Genomic DNA, 15,240 nt, shown 5'->3' on the forward strand with positions numbered 1-15,240 from the left:
ACGGACCGCGCTTATAGGCTGGATTAACCACTATCATATCGCCCGATGAGTGGATTCCGCCCCAGCCCGAGGGGGTTCGCTTATGGCACGGTGACCGACTCGCCTCTCAGTACCGCTCAGTACCCACTGGCTTTTGCCCATGCTTTTTCACCTACCGTCTTCGATATCTACCCATGCATCCCCCTATCTCATTTACCACCCCGTCCTGTGTACAGCGACCACCATAATAACTTGCCCCCCGGACGGGAAGATGACCTCCGAGGGCGCAAAGTATAACTTAGCATTGAAGTAGCGCCGGAGGAGGAGGCGAGGATCCGGCTTAGCCTGCCTTAAGTCAAATAAGCCCCCAATATTGGGGCTGCTGTTGGGCTTTCTAATTCGCCCTTTCGCACACGCTCATCTCCCGCCACACCCGGTGCCTGGCTAGCTGACCCGTTCGCCGTTCACGACCCTAGGGCTCGCTTGCGCTAGCTATTTGGAGTCGCATCATGCATCGTTTGATCTCAGGTGTTGCTGCTCATTGGCTTGCTGACCTTTCTGTGAAGACGGAGGTCTTTGTAGATACTTTAATCGAATGAACCTGAAACCACCGCGCAGCGTCCAGCTCTCATGATGTTGCATCAGAGCCATCATCTGTAGTCGCCTTGTCGGTAGTTGCCTCCACACTGGTCCAAACGCAGCTTAGCTCCAGCATCCAGCGTAGGTGCCTGCAGACTCGAGAGTGCCCCCTGCGCTATAGACTGCCGGTCTTCCGTCAGGTAGTTTGCAGGTATAAGAAGGAGGTACGAGGTCGCTCGTTGACTACTTGCACATCCTCTCAGCAAGCGTGCTTTCTTCGGTCAAGCCAACTCACAATGAAGCTGCTGGCTGCTTTCGCTTCGGCGTTGGCATGCGGCGCGAGCCTTGCCGAAGCTAAGGCCGTGTTTGCTCACTTCATGGTAAGTCACCTCTCCCTTGCGGTCTGTTGTTGGAGTTGGCTAAAGCCGCACAGGTGGGCAACACCAAATCCCTCGGCTTGGATGACTGGAGAACCGAGATCATGGCCGCCCAAGGGGCGGGCATAGATGCCTTTGCGCTGAACATGGCCAGCGGGGATCCCACCAACGACATTGCCCTGCCCAAAGCCTTCACCGCCGCTTATGACATGGGCTTTCAGCTGCTCTTTTCGTTCGACTATGCGGGTAACGGCCCCTGGGATAAGTCTGTTGTTATTGATATGATCAAGGAATATGGCTCTAAGGAGACCTACTTCAAGAAGGACGGAGACCCATTTGTCTCGACCTTTGAAGGCCCCAACAATGCCGACGACTGGAAGGACATTAAAAAGGAGACAGGTTGTTTCTTTATTCCAGATTGGTCATCAGTCGGTGCCCAGCCTGCCGTCAACCTCGGTGACGGTATCGCCGACGGCCTCTTCAGCTGGGACGCATGGCCAAAGGGACCGGCCAATGTAACAACATACCCCGATGCCTCGTACTATGACTTTTTAGGTTCAAAGCCGTACATGATGCCTATCTCTCCATGGTTCTACACCAACCTGCCCGGGTATGATAAGAACTGGCTCTGGCGTGGCGATGATATGTGGTTTCAGCGCTGGCAGCAAGCCATCTCGCTCGATCGCCAGCCCGATTGGATCCAGATCATTTCATGGAATGACTACGGCGAATCGCACTATATCGGTCCTCTCGACGACCGTCAGTACGAGGCCTTCGACATTGGCCGTGCTCCTTTCAACTATGTCAAGGACATGCCCCACGACGGTTGGCGCGAGACTCTCCCGTACTATATTTCTATGTATAAGTCTGGTAGCGCGACTGTTGAAGACGAGCGACTCGTATCATGGTACCGTGTCAATAAGCACGGTGCCTGTTCCGATGGCGGCACGACGGGCAACACGGCGAATCAACTGCAGTTGGAGTACGCACCCAGCGAGATGATGGAAGACCGGGTCTTCTATGATGTGCTCCTTGGGAGTGACGCTCAGGTACAGGTTAGTATTGGTGGAGTGGTACAGGCCGGCACTTGGGACCAGGAGCCTCACGGGGGCGTTGGCGTGTACCACGGTAGCGTGCCAATTGGGACGGCCAGTGGGCCAGTGGTTGTGACGGTGAAGAGAGGGGACACGACGATTGCCACCATCTCGGGTGCTTCCATCACCAGCGGCTGCACTGCAGGCCTGAACAACTATAACCCTTGGGTGGGAAGTGCTCGTGGTCCCTCCATCGACCCGGTCAAAACCACTGGCAACCTTGACAAGTTGGACTGTGTCAAGGGCTTCGGGGTGTATGAGTTCGTCGGGGTCTGCGACTTTGCCTGTTCAAATGGCTAGTAAGTACATCTAAGACAGTTGCGTATCAGACAACACTAACATGGTCTCATCTAGCTGCCCCAGCGCCGCCTGTACTTGCCTTGAGAAGGGCGTCGCCAATGCCCCCAACGAGACTGGTGACGCGGGCTATCCACTCCCTGGAAAGAGCGGCTCCTTCGCCGGGCTCTGTAGCTTCAACTGCAACCACGGCTACTGCCCGGACACCGTTTGTGGCCAAACTCCTAATGATGGCGTTGTCCTGGACTATTCGCCGTTCCTGCCGCCCGCATGCACCGGGGGCACTGGCGATGGTGCCTTCCAGGGCCTCTGTGATTTTGGCTGTCACCTTGGCTTTTGCCCCATGCATGCTTGTACCTGTACCTCGACAGGTATCTTGGTCCAGACCCCGGCCAAGACGGACGTGACAGGTTACTACCTCGACTCTTCTGTGAACGACTACGGCCTTTGCAAGTTTGCCTGCGAGCATGGCTACTGTCCAGATATCTGTGGCAGCCGACCTATTGACGATGATGGGGAGGATGATCAGAGCAAGTATCCCACTGTCACTCTGGATCCTGCCGTCTGGAATACGCCCACGGCCCAGTGCGCGCCTCCGTGTGTTCTTGTCCTTCCCCCATCTTCCCTCGCCGAGCCGACCACCATCTCCTTCAACCCCTGGAAGACATCTCTCGAGTTCGGCTGGACAACCACTGATACCGTCGACGGCACACGGTCGACCCACTACACTGCTATCACCGTCACTACAGAGATCTCCATCCCGCCAGTTACGACGACCCTCATCAGCTTCTCAGACGTGATCCTAACCACGACAGTCGACGGCGCCGTCCCATCCGTAATCACCCCGACGGCAAGTATCAGCCCACCGCCCTTCGTCCTCAAGCCGACGAGTATTCCTGACGTTGACGCAACGCCCGTTTCCCGGACCATCCGTCCCCCTCCATGGCCATGGACCGCCGCGGGTGCAGTTGGCACTTCCACGACAACCACGACTCCGGACCCTATCGACGATATCCCCATCGAGACTGGCCCATTTCCCACCACAGTTTTCCCCACGGAATCCATCAGTTGGGTCAGCGAATGGGTCCCTGAGCCCACGGCAACCGAGGTCGGTGGTGATGGTCCTACCCCCGTCATTCCCTGCTTCGCTTGGTTTATATGGTCGTGCCCGCCTCATGTTGGTGGGATCGTCTTGCCTGGCTTCAGGGAGCCGGGAATCTATCCTCCGTAAGTCGTATTTTGTTTCTTTCGTCAGCGGCCGTGCTAACCTTTTCAAATAGGGGAGGCCCGCCGCCTCTCGCGCCCAACCCGCCCCCCGGTCTAACGTTGAAAGCTCCCTGGCCTAGAATCACGTAAGTCAACCGGCAACATGGACAGGCCCTAGATGCCCACCTCCAATGTTGCGTTGCTGTTGCTGACACTTCCGTTTGATCACCCATCTAGCATCGGCACCGACCGCAAGCCCACGTATCCGGAGAAGCCAGATCAAGACGAGAATGTATGCGAGACGGCGACTGCTAGTGTGTGCACCACAACTCTTTCCTATGGAATAGTGGCCAAGCGGACCGTCGCCCCGACAGCGGCGCCTGGGATCGCCACTGAGGAGTTTGTCCAGAAGCTCACCAAGCGCGCCACCACCACCACGACATCCACCATCTCCTTCTGCACGCAGGTGACGGGGTGCGGCGCCACCGACATCACGTCCACGAGCAGCATCGAGAGCACCGCCACGACAAACCCGCGCGTGGTGATCCCTCGCGATCCGGGGAGCGTCGACGGTATTCGGACCACCTTGCAGCAGCAGCTCGGGGGCGCCCAGCCGGAGCTATTCGAGTCGCGGACGGACGCGCTGGGCACCCTGTTTTTCTTTGTGCCGGCGTTCACAGATGATCAGACTGCTGCTATCCGGGGGCATGCCCAGGTTGCTGACGCCTATATCCCTAGAGGACAACTGACGCTCGGTTATTGGGGCGCGCTTCAGATCCCCACTACGGAGGGCGGACTGTCTGCTTGGGATGATGAGGAGGATTCGGTCTTGGACATCCTGAACAGCACTAAACGTGAACTCTACGAGCGGTCTAATCTTGTGAAGCGCAGCGAGATTTTCCAATCGGATCAGGAAGACTACATGGTTTCGCTGTCCTGGCCTGCGGGAATAGGCCCCGTCCCCCAGCGAGGAGATTTCAGGTATTCCTCTCTCCTTCTCTTCGCCGACAGGCCATGCGACGGTGACTAAAGTAAACTTGCACAGGTTCGATTCGTCAGCAGGCGAGGGTACATATGTGTACGATCTGGACTACGGCGCGACCCCCTCGCACCCAGAATTCAGCGATGTTCTCTTTCTTCTGCCAATCCACCCAGGCCCGAACCCTGTCAGCAGTTGGATGGAAAATGACCCCAATCGGCATGGTACATCGTGCCTCTCCAAGGCCGTGGGGAAGACGGTTGGCATCGCGCGCAAGGCCACCGTCATAGCTACCGTGTGGGACTTTCAAGGCTCCATCAACGAACACTGGCTCGACGGACTAGCAAAGGTGCACGATGACATCCTGAGGGGAAGGAGGGGGGATAAAAGTGTTGTCAACCTCTCCATTTCGATTCCCCAGGGCCATATGTCGGCGGCGTTTCAGGATAAAATGGGTGCGTTCTTTGATCTTCTGTCACTTCTCCTTCCTTGAAAACTTGACTGACATTCTTGTGATCTTCGTATAGCCCTGGTCATCCGTGAGATCATCAATCTCGGCGCCGTGTTTGTGACGGGCTCCGGAAACAGAGCCGAATACCCTTATGGTTACCCAGCGCTCTTTGGAGACCCTTCCGACCGCAATCACATCCCTGAGCTCATCGTTGTCGGCTCGGTGCTGGGATCCGGCGCTCTGACCACCGACGCCAAAGCTCCCTGGGTCACCTGCTACGCCCCAGGAGTCCGCCTGCGCGTGGCCACCCCCGACGACAATTTTGGCGACTACCGCACCGGCTCTGGAACCTCGCTAGCCTCCGCAACCGTCGCCGGCCTCGCCGCATACTTCCGCGGCCTCGATGACGAGCTGGACACGGCAGCCAGTGTAAAACAGCGCATCGTGGACCTTGCATACCGCCGGACGGCGCTCGCCGGCCACAGGCCGGAGTGGTACCTCGACAACGTAGTCTGGAACGGCCAGAAGAACGGCCGGTCGTACGCCAACGAGTGCGGCAGCAGCACCTCCAACACAAAGCGGCAGACCAGCAGCGGATCCTGCCCTGTCGCCTTCCCCCCGGAGGCTCAGCCCCTGACCTTCCGCACAGGGTCGCCCCAGCCGACGTGCGCAGGCACGGGCTGCGGCAGCGCCTGTGGATCTGGCTTCTTCTGCGCCGGGTCGCCTCTCCAGGAAAACCCGGATTTCTTAGACCCGCGCAACCCGGATAGCGTGCAGAACCCGGATAGTCCTTACTACGAGGATTGGGAGGGTACAATTACTCGGACTACCACTAGAACCACCACTACCACGAGCACGAGAACAAGCACGAGCACCTCGGCTCCCACGTCGACAGGAACCCCGATCGGAGGCAGCTGCAGCTCCGCGGGTCAATGCACCGGTGACTGCTCGCCTGTCCAGGCGCTTGATTGTATCGATGGAGAGTGCAAGTGCCGTGGTAACCAGGGTGTTCCGCCGTATGGGACGCAGTGTCAGTCGGTGCAGTCTTGTTTGGACTTTTATAACTGTGACAAGGGGGACTCTATGGTTTGTGAGGAGCGGGATTATTCGCATGGGGCGCCTCTCTGTCTTTGTATCAAGGGCAGTGATTAGGGCTGGATGTATAGACGGGAATTATTCTTTCTGGAGTTCTGACCTCTATACCTGGGGGAGATTCCTGCTATATTTGCAATAGATTCTGTATACCTACTCGGTGACTGCTCCGCCGAGCCTATAGCTGCGGAGCCCGGGTGCGCAACTGCTTAGAAATTCGGCCCTAGAGCCTAGTCAATTCTCCCCACTTGATTTAGCCCAGTTCGCTGTGAAGAGCGGGGTTCTACTTGGCTAGAAAGCAAGCTGAAAGACCGAGGTTACTTTCTTCTCTCCCAAAGATTCCTGTTCCTTGCTCAACCCAGCACCATGGCCACCGTCCAAGTCCACGGCCACTGCGACCCTCGCTTCAGCAGCCTCCGAGACACCCTCTCCTCCCGTCTCAATTCATCTCTCGAACTCGGCGCCTCTATGTGCGTGACAGTCCACGGCAAGACCCTCGTCGACATCCACGGCGGCTACAAAACCCCCGCTCGCACCGAACCCTGGACAGCAACGACCCTCGCCCCCGTCTGGTCCGTCTCCAAGACCATCTCTGCCCTCTCCGTGCTCCTCCTCATCGACCGAAACCAACTCACCCCCGATACACCCCTCGCAGACTTCTGGCCCGCCTTCAACACAGATGACAAGCGCTCCATCCTCGTCCGACACGTGCTCTCCCACACATCCGGCCTCCCAGCGTGGGACCCCCCAATCACCGAAGACGAGCTCTTCAACAACACGCAATCCGCAACTGAGAAACTAGTCTCCCAAAGGCCCTGGTGGGAGCCCGGAACAGCCTCGGGATACCACCTCGTCTCGCAGGGAATCCTGCTGAATGAAATCGTACATCGCGTGTCAGGAAAAACAATGGCGCAGTTCATCCAAGACGAATTTGCAACGCCTCTCAACGCAGAATTCTACCTCGGTCTACAGGATGAGTCGCAGTGGCCGCGCATCGCGGAACTCCTCGCGCCACCACCAATGGATTTCAAGGGCGCCGCTGCTGGAGTCAAGAGTGGCAGTGGCAGCGGCAAACCCCTCCCTCTCCCCCTCCGCGCGATGATCGGCGTGCCCATGCGCGCGGAATCACCACAAACTCCAGGGTTCCGAAAAGCAGGATTAGGCTCAATGGGCGGGTTCTCAAACGCAAAAGGGTTCAATAAGATCCTCGAAATCGTCACGAACCGGGGAACGGTCGTCGGGCCCGACGGAAAGGTAATCCAGTTCCTGAAACCCGAGACCGTTGATCTCATTTTCGATGTTCAGGCAGATGGTACGGATCTTGTGCTGGGAATGCCGCTGCGGATGGGTCTGGGCTTTGGGCTGTCGAACGGTTCGCTGGATTGGATTCCGCAGGGGAGGGTGGCGTTTTGGGGTGGTTGGGGAGGAAGTCTGGCGGTTTTGGATCTGGATCGGGGAGTGACGTTTACGTATGCCATGAATCGGATGGAGAATGGCACGCTGGGAAATAGTAGTGCGGAGGCTTATGGGAGGGAGCTTTATAGGATTTTGAAGGAGGAGGAGAAAGCCAACTTGTGATTGTCCTAGGAGCTACGAGTGTAATGGGACAGTTATAGGATATCTGATTAATTAGCTAGGGTACTAACAGAGAAGACAAATGAGTACAAAATAACGAATGCCTGCTCAAGCCGGTCCAGCACATTTGTAGAAGAAAAAAACTACATCGAGTAGCTCACTTGGTCTCGGTGATGTCGCTGGCCATGAACCTTCTCAGGAAAGTCCAGGACTCAGCGTCATGCGGACGAACAGGAAGAAGCTCCGACATACGGACGCTCATTGTCTTCTTGCGACAGTTGAAGTTGGCGATGATGACCCTAGCCTGCGCAACCCCGATAAAGGAAACAAGCAGAATCTGTATGGATGGTATCAGCTAACTTGGTCTGGCCAGAGCTGGATATGAGGAACATACCGGAATCACATCAAAATAGGTTTCGCCCTTAACCCTCTTCAACTTGACCATCGTCTGTTTCGACTCCTCCTTCTCTTCGGCGTCTCCCTTGTTCTTTACCTTTTCATTCTCTTGAGTCTTCTCCGTGTTCTTCTTGTCCTTGTCCTTCTTCTTCTTCCTCTCCTTCTCCTCCGTCATCTTCTTAATTTCAAGCAGCTTCTTCTGCTGATTTGATTTTGCCACCTGTTCCTCCCACTCATCCCACTTCTGTAGCTTCTTCGAGACAGCTGCAATGAGCAGCCGTAATTCCGTCTGCATCAACTGGCTCGTATCCCCCTCTGCCGTGTTGTACACCACAAGTTTAACATGCGGCGATTTCCATTTCATGTCATAGTAGAACGACGGTGTCCACTCGGGGTCCCCAACTGCATGCAAATGGCCATTGAACTCCTTCCCAAAGATCCTAAATACCGAAGAAGTGAGCACCATTAGCACTCTACCCATTTCCAACCACGACTAGGCCAGTGAGTAGTCTACTCACATAGGAAGGTCAGAATTCTTGAACGTCGTGATATTCGCCAGCTTCTCCAATGCATCCTGATTCCAGTGCTGGAAGTCCGAAACCGCCCTTCGCAGGGAGGGCTTTCTTGCGCTCTTCTCGCATGCAGAGGACTCAGGGTCCAGGTCATGATCTTTCAAGAACTCCCTTGTTCGCGGGATGAAGAAGTCCCCGTTAGCATCGGGCATTAGACCGCCGTCGAGAGAGCTGGAGTTTTTCTCGTTGGGCGTGTTGACGGTGAGTGCTCCTACGCTGACGGACACGTCGAGATCGAGAAGGACCTTCGGGTCCATGTTGGCGTCGGGGCAGGTCCGTACTTCCACGAAGGTGCTGCTGAGGGTCTTGATGGCTCGGTACTTTACCCGGTCCTTGCTGGGGGCGATAAGGCCACCTGTTAAGGTGGATAGAACATCGCGGACACAGAGCCTGTAACGCATGATGATGTTTTAGTAAGGTCAAGAGAAAGGATAGCAGGTTGGAAATGTACAGAGCGTCGGGCGAAGGATTATTTCAAGAGGAGGAAGTGGGACTCGGGGGGAAGGGGTTTATGAATGGTACGGAGGTTCCCGCAGATAATTCCCGTGGACAGCAGCGGCTTTTGGTGGGAGGCTCATTCCGTTTGCTTGAATTGAGTTTATATTCGCTAGCAGGAACTCGTTATATGGACTTGTTCCATGGTTAAAGGGGAATCAGCGACTCTGGCTGACAGAACAAAAGGTGTCGTGGGTCGCTCCGGACGATGGCATACAAGTACAGGTTCAGCACGCAACCTCACTTACCTAGGTACCACTTACTCAGAGGCTGTTCTAGACAACTATCTTCAGTCACTGCAATCACCGGAGACTCGAAGATGATCTCGGTCCGAAAGACCATAACTCTCGTCCACGCTAAACCGCTTTCGGAAGATCTTCACAACGTCCACAGATCCAGCGGCCTTGTGTTTACTATCTTCTCCCTTCTCTTCATCAATTGTGGCCACCATAATCACCTGTAATCATCAAATGACTGCCATGAAACGAAAGGCTGGGGACATTCCCGCCACGATGATCCATCAATGGGGGAAGCCGCCGTTGTCATGTCTCCCGTGCCGGCAAAAGAAGCGTCGCTGCGACCGAACTCAACCTTGCGCTAGCTGTCACCAAAGAGGCCTGTCTTGCGAGTATTTAGACCAAGATCGACACGAAACTTATATGGCACCAGATGCACGGAATTGTAGCTGCAATTCCATCTCCAGGGATCCCTCTCCGCCTGCAAAGACCCGGTCAGTATACACCAGTTACTCTCTCGAAATAGGCTGATCTTATCAAGGAAAATGGACGATCTTTATAATCGTGTGTCTAAGCTGGAGCAGACAGTGTTCAAGCAGTTCTCTCAAGATGACGACGGTCCAGTTCCCGAGACATTACAGGTATTCCTGGAGCCAGAGTAAGAGCTTCATCGCGAGCTGCCGTACTGATATTCATGCTCTTGACAGGGGACTTCCCAACACTTGCCATTCATTCGTGTCTCTGATCACGCTAAAGTAGCTTCATTCAATGTTGATCTAAGCAGTCGAGCTGCTGCTCTCCCCCCGCTTGTCCAAGCAAATAACCTGTTCGCGCACTTTGCTGCCACAATGCACCCCACGATAGGTATCCTGCATATCCCTTCAACCGCTCGTCTCATAGACGATATTTACCTGAACTATCATAAGGGCAAGCTGCCAGAGCCAGCTAGTCTTATGCTACTCTTTGCTATTTTCGCCGCTTCACTATTATCGTCAACTCCTATGCTACTACAAATGGTCGATGCAACGCAACCGCAAGCCACTACAGCCTATCAGACATATATGCGTGCTGCGCTGTCAATACTACAGGACTGCCGTCCCTTGGCCGAATCCACAACAGCTTTGGCAGCCCTCACAATGCTGGCGCATCTCACCTCCAACGACGATGGTTACAGCGTGGAAGACCATCTACTTCGAGTCCGATGTCACTGGATGGCGCGCTCGATGGGCGTACACTGTATCGACTCGCTTAGATTCCGTGAGCAGAGGCAACTTACCAGATATAACATGATTGAGGTCGAAATTCAAAGACGGGTATGGTGGAGTATTGTCTCGAGTGACTGGTATGTCAACTTAAGAAACCCTCTTGGTATCCGTATTTACCACCTACAGGTTGTCGTCCTTTTCTGGTGGCGTTCAAGCTGGAACCTATACATTCCATCCGCAGCACATGAACGTTGACTATCCGAGCAACGTAGACGACGAGCATATTACCGAAATGGAGGTGTCAAACGTGCAGCCCCTGTCAGAACCGACATCCGCTACTGGCATAATCCTCCGTGCAAAATTCGCAACCATATGCCGCGAAGCCGCCGACGCAATGCCGGAACTAATGGTCCTCGGTGAAACGCCCGAATACACCACTATCCTAGCTCTGGACTCCAAGTTCCAGGCTTTCCTCACTGAACTTCCAATCTTCTACCGACTAGACCCTGAAAGCACTCTCCGGAGCCAAAATATATGCAGACAGCGCCCATACATCGCGTGGCAGCGAACCCACCTTCACCTCGCCCTGCACACCCGCCTCTGCCGGCTTCATCGACCCTACCATCTCAAAGGCATGACAGATCCTGCATACGGCTACTCTCGCGAAGTCTGCGTCCGTTCTTCTCAGGTAGTTCTTGATCTCCGTCGCTCAATGGACGATACCTATGCGCCAATGGGATTAAGGCCCGCGCGGTTTTGGGTCGTTGTGCAGCATGTGTCCCTGGCTGCATTAACGCTCGCCACTGACGTTTCTTTCGATGCCGCTGCACCTGACGCAGAGGCCCGCAAGGCGAAAGTCCTAGCTGCCTACGACGCTCTGGAAAAGTCAATGGAAGAGGCGGTTGGGTTTAGAGAGGCCATCCGGAAGAACTTGAAGAACTTGCTAGCGACGTTGGAAAGGCAACCGGGATCAACTGACAATCTGTCTGGTGAGTCGACGGAGGGATTTGACAACAATATCCTACCGAATATTGGTGGGTGTGCAAATGATGATTCAGTGGAGGGTATTACCCCCGCTACGGCTAGCGAAGCGCCTGCTCAGGACTGGGATTGGGATCAGCTATTCTCTGAATTCCTCACAGTCGCGCCAGAGTTGGACTTTTCGCAGTGGGATCAGTTACTAGAGGGAACAAATTTGTGAAGATATATAAGTTAAAACAAGTATCCAGGAAACTCCCCGACCACCGTTCGATACGGCAATGCGGCCACCCTAAACTCAATTCAAGGCCACTTAGACGGTCAGAGCAAGCGGGCCATACATTCAAGCATTTTATGCCCATGGTAAGCAATAACCTAAAGGAGCGCAGGTCATGGTCATGTCATGCAGGTCAGGATGACCAGGAGTGCCGGAGAGGGCGCCAGATTGGGCAAGCAGTCCGCGGGGTACCTTCCCGAGGCGGATACCAGGCCGCGGAGCTTAGCCATCGCTGAGGTATAAGACGCTCAGCCGTGAACATAATCCTGGGATTGCCTACAACAACAGACATAAAATCTACAACGTTCCATTGTCGGCTTTTATCATAACCAGGAATACCATGTCTCAAACAAGAAAAGTAGTGATTCCCATCCCCGGTCCCTCCCCAAGTTACCCCTGCCCCAGCAAAGGACCCTTTTCTACCTCGACCACATACGCCTTCCATCTTCATAACAGGAAACTAAACATATCACAGGCAATCATCATCGGCGCCGGCCCCGCAGGTCTATCTCTCGCCCTCCGTCTACACCAAACCACAAACATAACCCCCATAATCTACGAGCTCCGCCCAGAGCCAACAACGTTAGGCGGCGCAGTCGGGATCCCCTCGAACGGTCTCCGCCTCCTCGACCGACTAGGCGTCTACAAGCCCCTCCTCAATCTCGCAAGCAGCGCCAGCGACCTCACAGTCTACTCGATCACCGGGAATGTCCTCGGTCGGTACGACGACCTAGTTGCCGACGCAAGAAAGGAAACCGGGTACGGATATATGCGAGTCAAGAGGGTCGAGCTGGTAGATGCTTTACTCGCCGCTATCAGAGAAGCTGGGATCGCCGTACATTTCGGAAAGAAGGTGACAGAGATCAGGGAGGGTGAGGATCGAGTCCATGTAGCCTTCGAAGACGGCAGCAGTGATAGCGCCGATATCCTGCTCGGCTGCGACGGGATCCATTCCGCCGTCCGGAAGATCTACGTTGACCCAGAGCAGAACCCAGAGTACACCGGACTGGCGGGGCTGTTCTCGCTCATTCCTGCTTTGAACCTGTCGCCTTCTGCGGTTGAGCAAATACGCGGACTCAACACGACATTGACAGAAGAAGGGATGTTCCTCGTTGCTCCCTGCACAGCGAATAAAGATGAGGTCTTCTGGGGTTTTCAGCGCGAGACACCAATGCCGAATAATCGTGACGCGAGAGATGGGTGGGAGCTCCATGGACGGAAGGAGGTAGATGAGTTCAAGAAGACGCTACATGGTGTGTTGCAAAATGCAACAGGCGACTGGGGCAATACGCTGCGCGCTCTTGTCGACCAAACCAGCGTGATGAAGTTCTATCCCGTTTATCGGCTTCCGCTTGGCGGGCCATGGTCGCGAGGACGATGTTTGTTACTGGGTGATGCTGCGCATGCGATGCAGCCTCATGCCTCTCAAGGTGTCAGCATGGCGCTGGAGGATTCGTTTCTGATTGCGAGATTGCTCGCGGATCGGAGCCGTGGTGTTGTGGAAGCGTGCGAGGCTTTCTGTCGCATTCGACGGCCACGCGTGGAGGAGATCTATCACGCCGCGGCGCAGAATGCCGGGATTCGGAAGAAGACGGGCCCTTGGGGGCTTTGGGTCAAGGAGAATTTTATTAGGTTGTCCTTTTATCTTCCCTTTGGGATGAAGGTTGGGGGGGCGGCTTTCGGCAAGGGGGTTACGGGGTACGATATTGATGAAGAGGCGCTATAGGACTGCTTTGATCTCTTTTTTGATTTGCTCTGTTTTGGGGTGTGTCGATTGATTTCCACTTGTGGTGTGTTGTTTGGCGGGTATTAGGATAATATAAGCCCATCGAATCGGTGTGCAGGATTATGGGTACAAATCTCATTTGCCTTCGTGTTATCGGTGCAAGAGACAGGTATGGCGGAATGAAAGCCGCCTACGACGACGAAATGAACTTCACAATACCCATAGCTAGCTCTCTATACCCCATCATGAGGTCGTCCGGTAGGTCCTCGCTCATCGGCAACGCCAACAAGCGGCTCTGCTGCCCAAATGCCTCCGCGCACTGCCACGTATGGTTTCTGCCTGCCGCAACTTCAAGTGTGATATCTGCACCGTCTTTTCTCGCCTGGGTCACAACATCCTCGATGTCGTAAAGGAAGACGTACTCCTCCGCACCAGCCGTTATCAACGTTTGAGCCGGCAGGATATCAACCCAAGACCCACGGGTCTCGTGTCCGAGTGCAAAATTACCATAGAGAAGGTCCGTTTCAGGACTAGCGTCACGAAGAATCCATGTGCAGTATGTGTCGAGAGAACGCTTGAATAATCTTTCTTCCCAATGCAGCTCTAATGCGCGAGGGTGGGATGTGTGCAGGTTCATCCATGGACTAACCAGCACTGCGGCTGCCGGGCGTAAATCACTAGAACGGTCCTTAACGGCTTGGTCTTGATCGCAGGCTGCATGAAGTCCGACTAGTAACGACATAATGACATGTCCGCCCGCAGAATCCCCGATTACGATGATTCTAGACGGGTCAACCTCCAGGTCTTGCTGAAGCCAGTTATACGCCGCAAGAGCCTCGTCGCGTTGTGTGGGAAATGTGGCCTTCGGTGCGAGCGTATAGTCTAGCGAGAAGATAGCAGTCGTAAACTTGTGTTGTTGGAGGATCTCAGCAAGGAAGACATGTTCAGGTGCGCCAACACTAGGATGGCCGGAGACATATCCTCCGCCGTGCGCGTGAAGGAGCACAATGTCCGCATCGCGAGGTTGGACAGGCTCATGAGAGAGTCCGCGACATAGCCAGAAACCACTAAATTCGGCAGTTTTGACTGGCTCGAAAATGTGCGGAATGTGTCCGTAGCGAGCGGATGTTTTGAGGTTGGATCCGCTTGTGTCGGAAGCTGTGTACCACTGCCAGACTGAGAGTGGCACATGGTTGCCGAGACTGTAACAAATGTCAGACAGAGATCTCGGGATGATTTTGAAGATGAGAATTGGAGGAAAGAATACCATGTCATCACATGTCGAAAGACGTGCTCTCGCAGGGGCGGGGGGTTGTAAGTGTTGTTCCAGGGCCACCAGCGCCGCAATAGAGTTGTGCTCACGACCCATGGGAGCCTGATGCTTATCGTAAGACCGGTCTGGATGATGTCGAATATTGTCACCAGAGGTCTTGGATTGGGCTCAAGAAACGCGTCCATCACTTTGAAAGCTTAATACCGATAAACTGTGGCTTGTGATTTGGGAAAGGCATCGTTCTTAAGGCGCGTTTGGCGCATTCAGGCTAATCGGGGGTTTGTCGATTTATCCGAACAGTCTAGCGATGTTTCTCGCGACACCGCATGGTCGCCATCAATGATCCGAATGCAGGAATCGCAGAAGCCCTTGATAGAGATGAAGGTTGGTAGATGAGTTGTGACTGACATTGTTTTGATCTTCATGTGAAGTCGATCTGCGCTGACAGGCAGA

At 54.6% G+C, this 15,240-nt stretch overlaps 6 protein-coding genes across 6 annotated transcripts; 4 read left to right on the forward strand and 2 right to left on the reverse strand.

Annotated features, from left to right (window-relative positions):
- Window positions 1–854: 854 nt before the first annotated feature.
- On the forward strand, window positions 855–6,114 carry BJY04DRAFT_213968 (glycosyl hydrolase family 71-domain-containing protein; the record flags this gene model as incomplete). The annotated part of the gene is made up of 8 exons (XM_073715077.1): window positions 855–938; window positions 992–2,328; window positions 2,384–2,637; window positions 2,698–3,553; window positions 3,607–3,678; window positions 3,770–4,513; window positions 4,578–4,966; window positions 5,039–6,114. 8 exons carry the CDS (start codon window positions 855–857, stop codon window positions 6,112–6,114), a joined length of 4,812 nt encoding a protein of 1,603 aa, XP_073575581.1.
- A 258-nt stretch (window positions 6,115–6,372) lies between these two features.
- BJY04DRAFT_116867 (serine hydrolase domain-containing protein) lies at window positions 6,373–7,728 on the forward strand. The gene has a single exon (XM_073708268.1). The coding sequence runs from the start codon at window positions 6,421–6,423 to the stop codon at window positions 7,630–7,632; it is 1,212 nt and encodes a 403-aa protein (XP_073575582.1). The 5' UTR covers window positions 6,373–6,420; the 3' UTR covers window positions 7,633–7,728.
- Window positions 7,729–7,786: 58 nt separating this feature from the next.
- Window positions 7,787–8,998, reverse strand: BJY04DRAFT_213970 (uncharacterized protein; the record flags this gene model as incomplete). Its single annotated transcript, XM_073715078.1, has 3 exons — window positions 7,787–7,966; window positions 8,024–8,465; window positions 8,544–8,998. The coding sequence occupies 3 exons, from the start codon at window positions 8,996–8,998 to the stop codon at window positions 7,787–7,789; spliced, it is 1,077 nt and encodes a 358-aa protein (XP_073575583.1).
- An 875-nt stretch (window positions 8,999–9,873) lies between these two features.
- Window positions 9,874–11,734, forward strand: BJY04DRAFT_213971 (fungal specific transcription factor domain-containing protein; the record flags this gene model as incomplete). The annotated part of the gene is made up of 3 exons (XM_073715079.1): window positions 9,874–9,969; window positions 10,036–10,670; window positions 10,720–11,734. 3 exons carry the CDS (start codon window positions 9,874–9,876, stop codon window positions 11,732–11,734), a joined length of 1,746 nt encoding a protein of 581 aa, XP_073575584.1.
- Window positions 11,735–11,926: 192 nt separating this feature from the next.
- On the forward strand, window positions 11,927–13,514 carry BJY04DRAFT_213972 (FAD-dependent oxidoreductase; the record flags this gene model as incomplete). Its single annotated transcript, XM_073715080.1, has 2 exons — window positions 11,927–12,025; window positions 12,264–13,514. The coding sequence occupies 2 exons, from the start codon at window positions 11,927–11,929 to the stop codon at window positions 13,512–13,514; spliced, it is 1,350 nt and encodes a 449-aa protein (XP_073575585.1).
- BJY04DRAFT_179179 (alpha/beta hydrolase) lies at window positions 13,464–15,169 on the reverse strand. Its single transcript, XM_073709860.1, has 2 exons — window positions 14,782–15,169; window positions 13,464–14,716 (listed from the first exon to the last, which is right to left on the reverse strand). The coding sequence occupies exons 1-2, from the start codon at window positions 14,970–14,972 to the stop codon at window positions 13,705–13,707; spliced, it is 1,203 nt and encodes a 400-aa protein (XP_073575586.1). The 5' UTR covers window positions 14,973–15,169; the 3' UTR covers window positions 13,464–13,704.
- Between the last annotated feature and the right edge of the window lie 71 nt (window positions 15,170–15,240).

Source organism: Aspergillus karnatakaensis, assembly GCF_047715665.1.
Source record: "Aspergillus karnatakaensis strain CBS 102800 unplaced genomic scaffold BJY04scaffold_5, whole genome shotgun sequence".
Lineage (NCBI taxonomy): Eukaryota > Fungi > Ascomycota > Eurotiomycetes > Eurotiales > Aspergillaceae > Aspergillus > Aspergillus karnatakaensis.